Raw genomic sequence first — 19227 nt, 5'->3', positions numbered from 1 at the left:
TAAATTAAATTACTATTCCATTAAATTATTAGGGGTAAAGTTGGAAGAAAATATCCAATTATTTCTTAATTCTGTAACACGTCAACTATTTTTAAACAACATTTTTTAGCAACCAAGCCAAGTACTAAAATCCATCTCACTCAACAGATTCGGAAAGTCTTTTTTTTTTTTTTGACAAGTTTTTTTGTCTTTTTTCTGTACAAAGTTTCTTCTTGTTCCAACAGAAACAAACACACTCACTTAGTGAAATTTCCATTTTCAAGAATCAATGAAAGATTCAATTTTTGATGAAAGAGAAGAGTTAATGGTTTCACCATTAGGTGGAATCCCACAACTAAGAAAAGCCCATTTCTTGAAATCCATTGTTTCTTCCTTTGAAGGTCCAAATTTGAAGCTTCCTTCACTACCCTTTTCATCTGAATCTGAATGGCCATTGAAAGTTTCCTTCAATGGTGTTAGGCATCAGCAGATCAAATGGAAGAAATGGGTTGAAACATGGAGTCTGTCCATCATTCCGTGTGGAAAGCTGCTGGTATTTATGATGCTATTATGGGGTCTTTGTGTAAAGTCCATGTAGATAAAGATTTGATTTTTGGGTTGGTAGAAAGGTGGTGTTTTGAGACTAACACTTTTGTGTTTCTGTGGGGTGAAGCTACTGTTATTCTTGAAGATATGATGATTTTGGGAGGGTTACGTTCTCTGTCTTGGGTGGCCCTGTATTATTCTCTCTTCAATCCCCGGAGTTGGTAGAAATTGAAGAAAATCTTGAAAAGGTGCAAAGGGACCTTGTCCGATTGAAGGCTGATAATCATAATAGGTGGTTGAATCTTTTCATTGACAGTGGAAGGGATTTTGAGCATGAAGCTTTTCTTGCTCTTTGGTTATCGAGATTTGTGTTTCCGGGTAATGAGTATGATAAAATAGGTAGACATGTTTTCCCTATAGCTGTTAATCTTGCTAGAGGTACACGACTAGCGTTTGCTCCAGCTGTTCTTGCTAGCATTTATAGGGACTTGAGCTTGTTGAAACAGACTATGATAATGGCTTCATCAAATGAGCCAAGTAGTAATGGAGAGGATGGATACGGATTTAACATTCTAGAATTTAGTCTTTGGGCACCATTGTTTTTTGTTCAAGTTTGGGCCTGGGAGAGGTTGGTAACTTTGCGGCCGGAATAGGTTGGGAATTACAATATGGTTAGTGGGGTGAGAATAGGACGATGGCACAATGTGAAACAATCCAAAGTGATTAATGTGAGGACTACTATTGACTCGTTTGCAGAGACATTTCCGTGGAGGCCATACACTTTGGCTGTGGAAGGTTGGTTAATTCCCAAGTTTTACAAGGAAAATGAAGAGTTGACAATAGTTGAAGGGAAAAATGTGGACCACGAATTGGAGACTTTTGTTCGTTTTTTGAGGGTGTCTGAGCTTGTTGGTTTAGACTGCCAAGAACATTATCGACCAAATCGTGTGGCATTGCAGTTTGGATATGATCAAGACTTCCCTAAATGGATTCCTCGCTCATCTTCAAGTCCAGAACTTGCCTGGTACAACTATAGCAGACCTATCGATTCTGATTTTAGGTTATACTATCCTTCTAGGCTGTTTGAACCGGATGTAACTATACAGTATTTGAAATGGTGGAGAAGAGATATATTATATCTAGCTTATGCATTCAAAAGGATTGTCTCATGGACGAAGGAGTAAAAAAAGGCTAAAGCGAATTTCTAGCCTTTATGATTCTACTGTTTTTGCTCCCAAGCTAAAGCAGGTGAAAGTAGCAACTCCTTGGGATGTTTGTGATGTTCCTCCTGATCTACCGACTGAATGTCAACTGAAACAAGTGAAGAATTACCCTGATGTTCCTCCTGGTTTTCCTCCCAGGTGTTGTTGGGAAAATGACAAGAGAGATTTGTCTATGGTTTGTCAAACAGTGGCTTGCGACGTTGTGCCTCCTGGTTCAGCGGAGAAGCAAACTGACTGTGAACAAGCAATATTATTTCCAGGTGATGCATTCAAAGGATTGTATGATGGACGAATGACTAAAAGAAAATTAAAACGGATTTCTAACTTTCATGATTCTTCTGTTTTTGCTCCCAAGTTAATCTGGTGAAAGTAGAATCGCCTTGGGATGTTTGTGATGTTCTTCCTGATCTACCGACTGAATATCAACTGAAACAAGTGGGGGATTACCCTTATGTTCCTCCTCCTCCTGATTTTTCTCCCAAGTGTTGTGGGGAAAATGACAAGAAGAATTTGTCTATGGAGTTTTCACAAACAATGGCTTGTGACATTGTGCCTCCCGGTTTAATGGAGAAGCATAATGACGGAGAAAGCATTTACGCATCCACTGATGCACATGACAGCAATGAGAGTAGCAGTGTAGTTTCTCCCAAGCGTATTGGGGAAAATGACAAGGAGAATTTATCTAGGGGGGTTTGTCAAACAGTGGCTTGCAATATTGTGCTTCCTGGTTTAATGGAGAAACATAAGGCAGGACAAAGTGCTTACACATCCACTGATGCACATCACAGCAATGAGACTAGCAGTGTAGTTCCTTCCAAGTGTGTTGTGGAATATGACACGGAGAATTTATCTATGTTGATTTGTCAAACAGTGGCTTGTGACTTTGTGCCTCTTGGTTCAATGGAGAACCATTTGACTGTGAACGCGCCAGAAGTGAGAGTAAAAGCAGCATAGCCCGCAACCTTGTGATCAACGAGCAGAAAAAATGGGAAAGAACCAGCTGTGATGATCTTATAAAGGTTATAGAAGCTCGCCTTAGCAGGCTCGAGAGACAAGTTGCTTCATGCAAGAAATGCTAGATGTGGTTTGCTTGCTCAGAGTAGTTGTTTTCAATTTTATATTTACCCTCTCTTTTGTTTAGTTTTTGTATTCGCTACTTGATACTCTATTTCTAGTTTTTGCAGTAAGGATTGTCTGCACTGCTGCTGCATAGTTATCAAAAGTTTTATGAGTCCATTGTAAAGATCATATTAAAGAGTTCTTGTTTCGTCACTGGTGTAAAGGAATGCCTCATTCTCTTGTTACTTAATTACTTCTAATAGGTTTAGCGCTAACAAGCATAGAGACATGTCTAAAATTTGAAGCCCACATGTTATATTTTGTTTTGCTGTTGATTATTAAAGGTGAAATGGGGAGGGGATTACAATGTAGGAGTCGAACCCTCACCAACAAGGTGGGAGTTCCGGTAGCCAACCAACCGATCTACTAAGGTTCCCTAAAAAACTTTTCCCCCTCGTCCAAATTAAGGAAAAACTTCCCTAACTATACAAATAACTGTTTCGCTAGAATACTAAATAATGAGCTAAACAATCGTTAATCATCGCCCCTTGTCCTATATGTTGCATGGTCATGAAATACAAAGATCGAGGAGTTTGGTGGGATGGACCACCCTTAACTAAAAGTCTCAGTATCGTGCTACGAGAATGGATCCCTTTTAATGATTCCTATGCTACCAAATTTGAATTAGTCGAGCTAGTGGGTTCCAGATACCTGATGAAAAACGGAAGGACCGGATTGAACTAGTGACCTTGAAGAAAAGAGGTTCTATTATATTTCCTAACCTAGAAAGGATTTGATTCCCTAACCAGTAAACAAATCCAAAATATTGTAGGAGTATGTTACGTCCATGTAAATAAATTAACTTGTTTTATACATAATACTTTACCTGGTTTCTCAAGGTGTTATTCAGAGTCTCGATAAATTTACTTGGGATTTTATGCAAATATGAAATATGATTTATTCTTTTCGTTATATATAAACCGGTGAATTCCCCTGAGATGTAGAAGTACGTCAAGATTTGGTTGTTGCTATAAAGGAAACTCAATTATTGCTTTAGGTTACAGTTCAAATTCTAAGCGTGATAGTACTCTAGTAATTTTCTTGGATCCCCTTATATAAATTTTCGGCTCTGCCACTTTTTAATAGGAATATTCTTAAATGGCTACAAACGATATAGATGTTATAGACGAGATGGATAGAGATGAGGATTTGAACTTTCGTGAGGAAAGTACTAGTGTGCCGAGTTTTATAAATGGTAATTTCAACACGAAGATGGCGGCTGACTCATTTTACATACAAAAAATATTGCAAAGCGCCTCTAGGGGTTGATGCACATTTTATTTGCATAGGGGAAAAAACCATAGGTAGTGGATGGTGTCCGGGCCGAAAAGGGTACCGATTCTTGAGAATAGCAAGACGGTTAGAAATGCTGAATCATTGATTCACAAGCAGAAAGATCAAGGGAATAAAATTCACCCAATGAATGTTCTCGATGAGGCTTATTTTAACCTGAAGTGTTTGTTGTTTTCAGGTACACAATCTGTGTGTTTGTATAAACACTTCAACACAAGTTCAAGACTATATCAAAAACACCTATGAAGTTTTTAACACCTTCAACACAAGTTCTTCAAGAACTATCAAAGAAGTATGTTATTTAAAGAAATAAGATGAAGAAGAAATAGAACCAAGTCCTCCGAATTCACAAAGTGTTCTTAAGGAATTAATTATCCTTAAGTACCCGAGGTTGTGAAATTTTTTCTCACAGGATAAAATGGCTCACCATCAATGTAGCGGTACCTCAAACCTTCTGATTCTTCGAACACACTCAACGACAGATGATCACAAAGAGTTTTTAGAAGTAGAAGAGTGTTTTTCAATGCAGAAATTTTTCATACTACCTGAGGAAAAAATTTCAGGTATTTATAGCCATCAAATGCTCCTTCGAAAAGGAAGCAATGGTTCATGGAAGGGTGTATCATTTCAGAATAGTCATATCATTACGGAACAGTCATGTTTGTCCATTCCGAAAGAACATATCTTTTCTGAACAGTCACATCCGACTGAACAATCACCCCTTTTCCGAAACAGTACGTCTTTTCCTCGAAGGGTTGTGTCCCTCCATTTTTCATTCACACCAATTGAACCCATCAATCCCCCACATGAATGGGAAATGACTACTCTTTATAAAACTTTACGGACAAGTATGTGATTAACAAGCAATGACTGATTCCATCTGGATAAGTGGGTTTCTCTTTGAATTTTCGTAGTGACCATCAGATGCACTCGGTCAATCGATAGATTTGATATCTTTGAACCTCAAGCTTTAATGTACACCTAGACAACATATGTCATACAACCAGCCTTTTACCGTTTATGGTTCTCACTGTTTTGTTCGTTTAAGCCATGAACACGTCCTGATTTCATGAGAGCTTATAGAATAGGCCTTTACTAACATTCTCCTTGAAGCAGCTTTAACTTCACCCTCACATAGGTGATTTCTAAACGTTCAATCTTGTAGATTCAACTATTTGATCAAATCTATCAAATTTAGATAATCATTAAAAGGCTTCGCACCACAAGCCTTATCCTTGTTTACTAAACATTGTCTACATTATGAGAATGGGTTGGGTATATTGACAATGTTGAACCTGTCAGTCATAACTTTGCTTGATATCCTTGAACCTAGCTCTTGGGATCTCGAGTCTGCTAGGTAGAGTTACCGTCATGCTGACTTGTCCTAGGCTGTAAACCCATTCCCTTGGATTTTCTCTCAATTCCCTCTCTAGATAGGCCTTTTGTAAGTGGATCTGACACATTATACTTTGATTTTACATAGTCAATAGTGATAATTCGACTAGAGAGTAGTTCTCTAACGGTATTATGTCTCCATCTTATATGATAAAATTTACGTTATACATCATGCTCCCTGCTCTACCTATCGCTACTTGGCTATTGCAGTGTATACATACTGGTGCCAATGGTTTGGGCCAATAAGGAATATCTTTCAAGATATTTGAAGCCATTTTGCTTCTTCACTGGCTTTATCTAATGCGATAAATTAAGATTTCATTGTAGAGCGAGGAATACATGTCTGTTTGGACTATTTCCAAGAGACTGCTTCTCCACCTATAGTAAATACATATTCACTCATGGATTTTACTTCATTTGATCTGGTGATCCAATTTACATCACTATATCTTTCAATTACCGCGGGATATTTATTATAATGCAAAGCATAGTCTTGAGTGTATTTAATATACCCCAAAACTCTTTTCATTGCCATCCAATGAGTTCTATTGGGTTTACTCGTGTACCGATTCAACTTACTAATAGCACATGCTATGTCTGACCATGTACAATTTATGATATACATTAAACATCTCAACACTCTCGTGTAGTCCAACTGTGAATCACTTTTACCCTCATTCTTTTGAAGTGCAAAGCTCACATCCAATGGAGTCTTGGCAATACCAAATTTCAAATACTTTAACTTGTCAAGTACCTTTCCAATGTAATAAGACTGTGAGAACACCAACCCTTGTGGAATTCTATAGATTCTTATTCCTAAGATCACATCCGCAACTCCAAGGTCTTTCATATCAAACTTTCTTTCAAGCATTCATTTCATAGCATTTATGTCCGAAATGTCTCTACTGATGATCAACATATCATCCACATACAAACAAAAATAACCTTGTGATTTGCAGTGTCTTTAATGTAAATACATTTATCACATTCATTTATCTTGAACCTATTAGCCAACATGGTTTGGTCAAACTTTGCATGCCACTGTTTAGGTGCTTGTTTTAGTCCATATAGTGACTTAATAAGTTTCCACATCTTTTTAGCTTTACCAGGAACCACAAAACCCTCGGGTTGTTCCATGTGAATTTCTTTCTCCAATTCTCCATTTAGGAATGCTGTTTTCATATTTATTTGATGAATTTCAAGATCATATACCACCGTCAACCAACTCCCAAGTATGGTTGCTCAAGATTGATTTAATCTCACTATTGACTGCCTCTTTCCAAAAGGATGAGTCGGAAGACGACATCACTTTTTAAATGTTTGAGGCTTATTTTCTAAGAAAAATGTTACAAAATCTGATCCAAACGAAGTTGACGTTCTTTGATGTGTACTATGTCTTGGATTTTCATCATTATGTACATCCTTACTTGGTGTCGTTTAGACCATCCACTAGACTGGTTATGTCTAGTTTTATACGGATAAATGTGTTCAAAGAACTCAGCATTATCTAATTTAATTATCATATTTTCATTGATATTCGGATGTTTGGATTTATGAACCAAAAACCGACATACTTTACTACTTCTAGGATATCCTATGAACACGCAGTCCACTATATTAGGTCCTATTTTCACCCTTTTAGGCATAGGAACTTGGACTTTCGCTAAACACCCCCACACTTTAAAATATTTCAGGTTGGGTTTCCTTCCTTTTCATTTTCACATGGAATTAATTGTGTCTTACTATGGGGCACTCTATTGAGTATTCGGTTAGCTGTAAGGATAGTTCCCCCCATATGTTTTGCGGTAAACCTAAACTTATGAGTAAGACATTCATCATTTCCTTTAAAGTTCAATTTTTCTTTTCCGCAATTCTATTAGACTGAGGTGAATACGGGGCAGCAGTTTGATGGAAAATTCCATTCTCTACACATTTCTGCAAACGAAGATTCATGTTCTCCACCCCTATCACTTCTTATTATTTGGATCTTTTTCTCTAACTAATTTTCAACTTCTGTTTTATATTGCCTAAACGCATCTATTACTTCATCCTTACTGTTTAGCAAATAGACATAACAATACCTAGTGCAATCGTTAATACAAGTTATAAAGTACTTTTTTCCACTACGAGATAGTGTTGACTTCATATCACAAATGTCAGTATGGATTAAGTCCAAGGGATTGGAATTCCTTTCACCAAACTTATACCTATGCTTAGCATACTTTGATTCTACACACGTTTGACATTTTGATTTATTGAACTCAAAGTTTGGCAAAACTTCTATGTTAATCAGTTTTTGCAAGATTTTGTACTTGACATGTCCTAAACGACTATGCCACAAATCATTTGACTCTAGAAAGTAAGAATAAGCCTCAACATTTTTCATATCAACAACCATTACATAAATTTTGAAAAGACCTTCAGTGAGGTAGCCTTTCCTATATATATTTCATTCTTGCTTGTTACAACTTTCTCTAAAACAAACACACACTTAAACCCATTTTAAATGAGGAGTATTGTCGACACTAAGTTTTTCCTAATAGTAGTTTTATGGTTCAGATAGATTAACCAAACCACAAACAAAATAAAAACAAGAACAACACAACAGATTTATGTGAAAACCTTTGCGGGAAAAACCACGGATAGAGGCAGAGGAATTCACTATGAAAGGAGAGAAGTACAACGTCGAGAGACGTAATTTCTAAATGATCAAAATCAACCCATTAATTTCACTTATATAATACGTGCAAACAAATAAGTCCTAGGCCGAAAAACATAAAGGTCCATACCGCGGGGGCTTCACCCCGTGCCCCCATCGAGATCAGTGGTGGGCTTCGGGATTGGGCCTATCGGCCTGATCCCTATGCTACCACTACAGGCCCCATTAAAAATCACCAACATGGGTCACACCATGAAACTTTCTGGGCTAGATTAACAAAATTCGGGTCGCAACTCTAAAAATCTCCACCTTGACGCAAATTCTAATTCAGAACTCAAATCCATTTCAAGACAAACTCTCTACGTGTTCCACAAAAGCCCCCAAGCGCACATCTTAACAACTAACACTAACCAAGTCCAAGAAATGCTCAAACTTGGCACTTGGTAGTGTCTTGATCACCATATCAGCAGGATTATCATGAGTACTAATCTTTCTCACTACAATATCACCACGAGCAATAATTTCACGCACAAAATTATATCGAACCTCGATGTGCTTTGCCCTCTAGTGAAACATCTGATCTTTCATATGGAAGATAGCACTCTGACTATGGCAAAAGACCATAGTAATATGTAAGTCCTTGCTAAGTTCACCAAACAGACCCTTCAACCAAATAGCTTCCTTATAAGCCTCTGTGATAGCCATGTACTCTGCCTCAGTATATGACAAAGCAACCATAGTCTGTAAGGTAGCTTTCCAACTAAATAGCACAACCACCAATGGTAAAAATATATATTGTAAGGGACCTTCTTTTATCATGATCTCCTACAAAATTAGAATCAACATACCCGATTAGTCCATCTCTATTTCACCCAAACTGCAAACAAACATCAGCATATCCATGAAAGTATATGAAAATCCACTGAACTATTTTCCAATGTTCTTTGCCAGGATTTGCCATGTATCTTCTAACTGCACTGACGACATAAGATAAATCTGGTCAGGAACACACCATTGAATAGATAAGAGACCCGACGATACTAGAGTATGGAACTCGAGACATATAGTCATGCTCATCATCTATCTTTGTAGATAAAGTGGTCAAGAGTTTAAAGTGAGCTGCCAATAGAGTACTTATAGGTTTGGCATTTTTCATATTGAACCTGTGAAGCACTTTCTCAATATACCTTTTTTGACTCTAGTATTACTTACACTTCTCTTTATCCCTCATCATTTCCATTTCAAGATTCTTCTTTCCTACTCCTAGATCCTTCATCTCAAACTCCTTGCTGAGTTGTGGTTTGACTTTTATTATCTCTCTCATATCCTTTGCTGCAATCAATATATCATCTATATACAAAAGAAGATACACAAACGAACCATCACTTACCTCCTTGAAGTAGACACAACTATCATAACTATTTCTTTGAGACATATAAGAGGTCATAAAAGAGTCAAACCTCTTACACCACTGCCTGGGGGACTATTTTAAGACATAAAGAGACTTTTTCAGCAAGCATACATAGTCCTCCTTTCCTGAAACTACAAAGCCCTTTGGTTGCTACATATAGATGTCTTCCTCAAGTTCTCCATGTAAGAATACAGTTTTGACGTCTAACTGCTCAAGCTCAAGATTATGCATGGCCAAAATACCAAACAAGGATCAAATTGAACTATGATTTACAATTGGAGAAAACACATCTGTGAAGTCAATACCTAGAACCTTACTATAGCCTTTAGAAACTAGTCTTTCTTTGCACCTTGCATCTTTAACTCCCGATATTTCTTCTTTCATTTTGAATACCCACTTGCAACGGACAACTTTCTTATCTTTAGGAAATTTTACCAAATTTCATGTGTCATTCTTATGAAGTTATTCCATCTTCTCTGCATAGCAATCATCCATCGAACAGAATCATCATAACTAACTGCCTCTGAGTAAGAAGAAGGTTCTTCACCGAAATCAATACCTTATGCTACATTCAATGCATAAGCAACCAAATCTGCTTTAGCATACTTCTGAGGAGGTATACTATCTCTTCTAGGCATGTCTTTAGCAATAGAATATTATGGCGTCACTGGTGGTGAAGAAGAAATAGTACAACTCTGTATCTTTGGGCTAGACTGAGAAGTAGGAACTAGTGTAGAATCTACCCCAATCTACAATTCAATGCGGGTGCTTGAATTTTGCTGATTCATAAGCTCATCTGGAGGCAAAGCACTACATTCATAGGGATCTCGAAGCATTGCAGTTCCATCAAACACAACATCCTTGCTAATTATAATCTTTCCACTTTCTGGACACCAAAGCTTATAACCTTTAACACCAGGATTATAACCCATAAATAAGCACTTGAAAGATCTAGGCTCCAACTTTCCATTATCAACATGAGCATACACAGGACATCCAAATATCCTCAAATCAGAATAACTAGTAGGAGTACCAGATCATACCTCTTGTGGAGTCATTTTATCAATTGCGACTGAGGGAGAGCGGTTAATAAGAAGACAAGCTGTGGAAGCATCTTCGGAGTCCTATTCATTCGTTTAGCCACACCATTATAGTCCTATTCATTCGTTCAGCCACACCATTCTTCTGCGGAGTATGACGAACTGTCAATTACCTCACAATTCATTTTAACTTGCTCAAAACATTAAATTCATTAGAACAGAACTCTAGACCATTATCAGTTCGAAGGTGTTTTACCTGCTTTCCTATTTACCTTTCAATTATAATATTTCACTCCTTAAAAGTAGGCAACACATCATTCTTTTGCTTCAGGAAGAACACCCAAAATTTTCTAGAATAGTCATCAATAATAGTCAACAAGTAATTCACACCTTCTCTAGAAGGTACTCAAGAAGGACCCAGAGATCAGAATGGATGTAATCAAGTGTGCATTTAGTTGAGTGGATGCCTTTAGTGAATCTAACTCTCTTCTGCTTCCTAAAAATGGAGTGCTCACAGAAATCTAATTTGGCAATACTCTGCCCATGAAGAAGTCCTCACGTTCTTAGTTCATCTATCTCGTTTTCACTCATATGTCCCAGACACATGTGCCAAAGTTTAGCAACGTCACTTTTTGATAGAGAGGAGGTAGAAATAGTTGCATCACCTATTACCATAGAGTTGCAAGACATACAAATTTACAAACTTTCTCTGTCCATTTATCACAACAAGAGCACCTTTAGTAACCTTTAGTACTCAACCTTCACTATTATACTTATATCCATTCGGATCAAGGTACTCATACCGTACATCACCAAGTGTCCTCACAACCCCATCAAACATCTTAATTCTAATTGTTCTAATACCAGCTATCTTATAAGTGTGTTATTTCTCATCAACACAACACTAATTGTTTTATATGTTGAAACCAATCTCGATTGTGACACATATGAAATGTGCAAGATGAATCAAGAATTCAATCCTCACAGGGTTTGGAGTTACCATCAGAAAAACCAAGAGTTCTTCATCACTATCACCATCTTCAACAAAACTAGTTTCACCAGACTTTTTTGGTTGGTTTTCCTTCGATTTTGGATTTTTTTTATTTTTATTCTGTAACTTCCAACACTTGGATTTGATATGACCCTTCTTCTTGTAGTAATTACATGTTTTTTTCTATTTTTGGATTTTGACCTAAACCTATCATCAACCCTAGAATTTCTCTCATGAGTTCTTCCTCGAATAATGAGACCATATCCTTGAGTCTTTGACCCATTCACAAGATATGTCATCTTCTCCTTAGAGAACAATGCATCATAGACTTCATCTATGGTCAGGGTATCACGACTATATAAAATCGTATCCGTAAAGGTCGAGTATGATGCAGGTAGCGAACATAATAGAATCAACCCTAGATCTTTCTTATCATACTTAACCTCCAGAGTCTCTAAATCAGAGATAATTTTCTTAAAAATAGATAGGTGATCCTCCAAGGACGCACCCTCAGACATGCGATAGGAATAAAGTAATTATTTAAAATGCAAATTACTTGTTAGGATCTTCGCCATACACAACGATTCCAGTTTCAACCATAATGCAACGACAGTGGTCTCCTTCAAACCATCCTGTAAAATCTGATTGGATAAATGAAAGTGGATCTGAGATAGAGCCTTCCGATCTTTACGATATTTATTATTATTTGTCCACGATAAGGGCATGTGATCAAACCCTAATAGATCATCGTCCAAATCCATCTGCACGAGCACAACCCGCATCTTAACCTGCCATAACAAAAATCTGGTGTTGCTATCCAACAACGGAATATCATACTTCATGGTTACCATCCCCCAGAAAACAATCGAAACAGGCTCTGATACCACTTTGTTATGGTTTGGACAGATTAAGAAAACTACAAGTAAAAGAAAAACAAGAACAACACAATAGATTTACGTGAAAACCCTTGCGGAAAAAACCACGGGTAGAGGTAGAGGAATCACTATGAAAGAAAAGGAGTACTATGTGGAGACACATAATTTCTGAATGATCAAAATCGACCCACTAATGCACTTATATAATATGTGCATATAAATAAGTCCTAGGCCCAAAAACATAAAGGTCCATACCACGGGGTCTTCACCCTCACGCCCCCATCGGGATCAGTGGTGGGCTCTGAGATCGGGCATATTGGTCCAATCCCTATGCTACCACCACAGATACCACTGAAAAATCACCAAGATGGGTTATACCGCAAAAATTTTTAGGCCGAATCAACAAAATTTGGGTCACAACTCTAACAAGTAGGAACATGGAGAACATTGTTTAGAGTCAACACCTTGCCAGAAGTCACTTTTGGGAATATCTTCCCACTTTTTTCAACATTGGTTGTTGTATTATTTCCCATGAAGATCACTTCTTTGGGACCAACGGGATCATAAGTAGCAAAAGCTTCTTTGTCCGCTCAAACATGTTTAGTGGCTCCTAAATTAAACCACCATTCATTTGGATATCCAACTAGATTACTTTCAGTGATCTTATCACATAGATTTTCAATCTTTCTAGTTGTTTCCAACATGTTTATCTAATCTCTTGTCTTGTTCTTATTTAGAACTTGACTATTTTGAACTTTGTGTCAAACATCACTACAAATGTAGCAATTGCCTTTGAAACAATTTGTATGCGACGGTTTAGTGGATTTGGCCAAATTGGGAGTAATTTCGAAGATGTTAGCATGGAGGATTGCTGAATATCTACAACAGAATTCAGAAAATGAAAAGATTTATACACCTTTTTCTAGAGAATGCTCCAAAGTTGGAAAACTTCGTCTTGGAGGCAAGTGTGATGACATTAAAGTGATATTTGCACATATTTTGCCTCTATAGTTTGATTTAGAGGTTTAGGATTTACGGTGTGTGCTTATCGATGATGTAACAACAAAGAATGTGTTTTCTTGGTTCTTTTCAAATATTTCCAGTTTCATGCTCAATGAATGCAGATGCTCTTGGTTTAAGAGAGAACTTTCCATTGTAATAAGCCCTACACTATGCAACATTTTAGTCAAGCTTGTTACAGTCTTCGGCAGAGAAGAAAAGTGAGAAAGATCTAAATGAACAATTAAACTAGTGACATGAAGCATTATAATTAGTTGAGATAATTATAATTCATTCCACTAGTTCAATAAAATTGTCTTAGCAACTGAATAGTAAGACAGTAACGTTATTGAAATCTCGTCTATAACTAGGCAATAGAGAAGAATTACACAACTTTTTGGACAAAAAAAGAAACTACGATAGAAGCATCAATGCTGTAGTTTACCTTTTCTTGTTTTCACCTTGTCCCGATCCTTGGAACCTCTCCAGCAATGATATTTTCAAGGTTCCTAATCCTCTTCTCAAGATTTGGAATATTGATCATTTCAATATACTGCATCTGCATATTTCCTTCAGTCTTATTGATCAACATATCTATAGTTACCATATGTGCTTCCACTGAATCATTGCTAATCTGTAAACTCATTTTAGCAGTACTAATATTTGAAAATTTTGCATATCTACCATTGCTCCTAGTTCCGTTTGGACCCTCACTAGCAAGTTCAAAACTATCCGGCAAATTGAGCTTACAGCCAACTGCAATTGTCTTCTTCTATCGGGGATTAAGATTTAAACCTCATGCACATTAAGTTTAATTAATATCAATATGTACCTGATGGTACAATATTAATATCACGAAATGTCATATTTTATTTTTTAGTTCCATCACAAGTTCACCTGTTTAATGTTAGCAGATACCGTACTGCAATTTTCTTCCTTTATTGGGACTTAGAAATAAGAGCTTATGTAAGTAAAGCTTAAGTAATATAGTACGTGTTGTGTTGAAACCTTAAATATGATATCAAATGATTAATAGCGATGCGAATTTACCCCCCCCCCCTGCCCCCCCCCCCCCCCCCCCCCCCAACCCAAAAAAAATGGAAAATAATGAAGTGATTTTTGTAGAATGTTCTTAAATAAGTCTCAAATCGCATTATGAATTAATGAAATACTATTGAGTGAATATATATTGTAATTAGAAGGATTAACATTTTTTGTTTTGTTATTTCCATCACAATTAACTGGTGTATGTAGTCAACCAACTTTAATCTTTTTCCTCTATCGGGGCATAGGAATGCAAGCTCATGTACGTAAAATTTAAATAATATACATCGTCATTAGTGGCGGCGCCTTAAATCACATTAAAGATTAATGAAATACTATTGAGAGAATATATGTCATAATTAGAAGGATTGACATTTTTTGTTATGTTATTTCCATCACAATTCACCGGCTTATGTTAAACTGTACAATATTAGCTGTTGCTTTCTAGTTTGACTAAGTCTTTAGTAGCTAAATTTTAGCATTCAGTTAGCATTTTTTTTTTTTCAGTTTGTGATAGTTTTTCCCTGTTTCTAGTGCTGTAGATATGTATTCCTTAAGTTTAGGAGAACTTGTTTAGTGGAATTATAGTAGTGGTTTAGTGGGATAGTGACTCTTTAAGCTATGTAAGTCTATGTAAGGCCACTAATCGTATTGAATAAAATGAATTCTGCCACATCCTCTACCTACGTTTTCAAGACTTTCCATTCTCTGCTTTCTTTCCTTTTATTTTGTTCTTCTCCATTACGAAGCTACCTGTGGGTTGAGTTCATCATTTGGTATCAGAGCCAGATTTAAAGGAGAGAAAGAGAAGCCACGCAGAACATTTATAAGTTGTTGGTGGCAGCAACCATCTTCTTGAACATAACAGTTGTTTTACAGAAAATAAAATGACTGATATTCAAGCCATAGGTTGAGTGAAGAAAGTCAACCATCAGAATTACAAAACGTGGATGACATGTATGACCTATTACATGGAAGGTCAAGATCTTTGGGAGACCATCAATAGAATCAAAGTCAAACGGGGGGTATAAGAACCGAATGGCGCTTTGAGGAAGTGAAAAATTAAAGCAGGGAAAGCATTATTTGCCCTCAAAACCACCATCGAATAAGATGTGTTTGAACATATACGAGATGCTGAAACACCAAAGGAGGCTTGGAACACACTGGATGCACTCTTTTCAAAAAAGAATGATACACGGCTACAACTTTTAGAAAGTGAATTGTTATCGATAACTCAAAATGATATGAGCACTGCGCAATACTTTCACAAAGTGAAGTCGATATGTCATAAAATTTCAGAATTGGAACCAACAACTCCAATCGGGGAAACCAGGATGAAAAGAATAATCATTCATGGTTTGGGATCTGAATACAGAAACTTTGTTACTGCATTACAGGGATGGCAAAATCAACTATCACTTGTAGAGTTTAAGAATTTGCTTGCTATCCAAGAAGCCATGGCAAAGCAAATGAGTGGAGTTTCACAAAAAGGAGAGGATAAAGCGCTCTACACCAACAAAAATAGAGGAAACTCCAAGCAGTACAATGCAGGTGGATCAAAATGAAATGATGATAAGGCAAAAAGTAATCAAGGAGAGGAAAGCTATCATCCAGGGGGAGCTTCAAAGAATCAATGGGGCAAAAACAAGAGATTTGAAGGGAAGTGCCACAACTGTGGAAAGAAGGGACATAAAGCCAAGTTTTGCTGGTTCAATAAAAGGTCCGTTGAAAGTAATGCTTCTGCCACTTCCGATTCAGAGGAAAATAGTGAAGATGACTAGTATTCTGAAGCATTCTTTGCTTTTGAACAAGAGGAGTTAGTTTTTTATTGTAACAACCTCTAAAAAAATTATCTATGATAATGAACGGATTGTTGATTTTGGTAGTTTTTTATTGTAACAACCTCTAAAAAAATTATCTATGATAATGAACGGATTGTTGATTTTGGATGCTCAAACCATATGACTAGTGACAAACAGAAGCTGCAAAATTTGTTCGAGTATAAGGGAGGCCGTGAGATGGTGACAACTGATGACACAAAATTACTGATAGCCCACATCGGTAAGGCTGTAGTGTCTCCAAATAATTGTGCTGATATGATGCAGCTCTAAAATGTTTATCATGTACCAAGTATGAAGAAAAATCTTTTTTCAGTAGCATAATTAACATCTTTGGGTCACTTTGTTCTATTTGGTCCGCAAGATAAGGATATTTCATCATCTTAAGATTAAAGAAGAGCCAGTAATGAAGGGACAAAGATTGAATTCCTTCTATGTAATATCAGCTGAAACTGCATATATAGACAAGATAAGGAAGAACGAAACTACAGATTTATGGCATATCCGATTGAGTCACGTTAGCTACTCAAAACTTAGTGTCATGATGGAAAAATCAATACTGAAGGGTCTTACCAAACTTCCAGTAAGGACAAATGTGGTATGTGTAGGCTGCCGGTATGGTAAATCACATCAGCTTCTATACGGGGAGTCAAAATATAAGGCCAAAGAACCATTAGAGTTAATTCACTCAGATGTGTTTGGACCTATCAAGCAAGTCTCTATTGGTGGGATGAAATATATGTTAATCTTCATTGATGATTTTTCCAGGTATGTGTGTGTTTATTTTTTATAAGAAAAGTCTGATACATTTTCAAAATTCAAAGAGTTCAAGAAGATTACTGAGGCAGAAGTTGGCAAGAAAATTCTTTGTCTACGAACTGACAATGGTGGGAAATATACCTCATATAAATTTTTTGAGTTCCTTCAAAAGTGTCCAATATATCACCAGTTCACATGTCCAAATACGCCACAACAGAATGGTATCTAGCAGAAATTTGTCGGAGCATGCTTTACGCGAAAAATATTTTGGGACAATTTTGGGCGGGAGCTATGAAGACTGCAGGCTTTTGTGATCAATAGAATTTCTCAACAAAGGTTAATTTTTCTTTCACCTCTTGAGAAGTTATGGACTATGAAACCTTCAGTTAGCTATTTTTGTATTTTTGGTTGTGTATGCTATGTATTTGTACCTAATCACTTGCGTAGCAAGATGGACAAAAAGTTTGTTATGTGTATTTTTGTAGGGTATGATAGTCAATGGAAAGGATGGAAATATTGTGATCCCACAATGGGGAAGTGTTACACTTCTCAGAATGTGATATTTGATGAAGCCTCTTCATGGTGGTCTTCAAATAAGGAACTGCTGCCGGATTTAGATGTTCTCAAAGATGTATTGGACTCGTCTCATATCCAATTGGGTCTAGACAAAGCTGAAGCTGAAGCTAATGAAGATAATATTGAAGAAGGCGTGACTCAAAATCCTTGGAAAACTGGTTTGTACCAACAACCGGGTGAAAAAGGTGAGCTAAATAATGCAAACACACCACCTACACTTAGAAGGTCAACAAGGATCAGAAAGCAAAATCCCAAGTATGAGAATGCTGCCATAGTAGAAGAAGAAGATGAAAAAGAACCAGATACTTTTGAGGAAGCATTCCATAATCCAAAATGGATTAAAGCTATAGAGGAAGAAATTGCTGCACTAGAATTGAATCAAACTTGGGAGCTCATTGCAAAGCCGAAGGATGTCAAACCTATTTCTTGTAAATGAATTTACAAGATAAAGCGTCATACAAATGGATCAATTGAAAGGCTCAAAGTTTGTCTTGTAGCTCAAGTTTTTCTCAGCAATATATACTAGATTATGATGAAAAATTTAGTCCAGTGGCAAAGCTTACTACTTTTCGGATTCTTCTTGCACTTGTAGCTAGTAAAGATTGGAACCTTTGATAGATGGACGTAAAGAATGCATTTCATCATGGAGAATTGGATTGGGAGATCTATATGTGCCAACCAATGGGTTTTCAGAGTCAAGATCATCCTGAGTATGTGTGTAAGCTTCAAAAGGTGCTATATGGATTAAAGCAAACGCCAAGGGCATGGTATGGTAAGATTTCAGAATTTCTTAATTATAGTGGTTATTTTGTAGCACCGGCAGATTCCAGCTTATTTATGAAAAATGTTGGAAGAAAACTAGCTATTGTGCTAGTATATATGGATGATCTAATCCTACCAGGAGATTGTGAAGAAGAAATTCTCCAAACCAAGAAGAACTTGTCGATCAATTCACTTCCAGATGAAGTAACTCGGACAATTCAACCATTTTCTTGGCTTGGAGGTTGATCATAATGAGGAAGGAATTTTTTTGCATCAGAAAAAATATTCCAGTGATTTGTTGAAGAAGTTTGGGATGTTTAATTGTAAACCAATCTCAACACCATTGGAGCCAAATACTAAGATGTATGCACTTGAAGGAAAAGATTTAGAAAATATGATGATGTATCGATAATTGGTATGCAGTTTGATTTATTTAACTCAGACTCAACCTGATATTTCTTTTGCAGTTGTTGTGAATAATCGCTATATGCATAATCCAAAGAAACATCACATGGAGGTTGTTCGGTGAATACTAAGATATGTGAAAAGTACGATCGATTATGGTCTTTTGTACAAGAAAGGTGAAGATTGTGACTCTAACTATGGAGGGGACCATGATACCCTTCGTTCAACTACTAGTTTTGTGTTTAAGCTTGGAGCTGGAGAAATTTCTTGGTGCAGCAAAAGACAACCAACAGTGTGTTGTCAATAGTAGAAG

The 19227-nt window shown here is 36.8% G+C and overlaps 1 protein-coding gene across 1 annotated transcript; it reads left to right on the top strand.

The window, feature by feature from the left end:
• Nucleotides 1–268: 268 nt before the first annotated feature.
• Nucleotides 269–1178, top strand: LOC107844626. Its single transcript, XM_016688995.1, has 2 exons — nt 269–573; nt 671–1178. The coding sequence occupies exons 1-2, from the start codon at nt 269–271 to the stop codon at nt 1176–1178; spliced, it is 813 nt and encodes a 270-aa protein (XP_016544481.1).
• Nucleotides 1179–19227: the final 18049 nt, after the last annotated feature.

This window comes from Capsicum annuum, chromosome 10, assembly GCF_002878395.1.
Source record: "Capsicum annuum cultivar UCD-10X-F1 chromosome 10, UCD10Xv1.1, whole genome shotgun sequence".
Lineage (NCBI taxonomy): Eukaryota > Viridiplantae > Streptophyta > Magnoliopsida > Solanales > Solanaceae > Capsicum > Capsicum annuum.
This window is presented reverse-complemented; position numbering and strand designations above follow the sequence as displayed.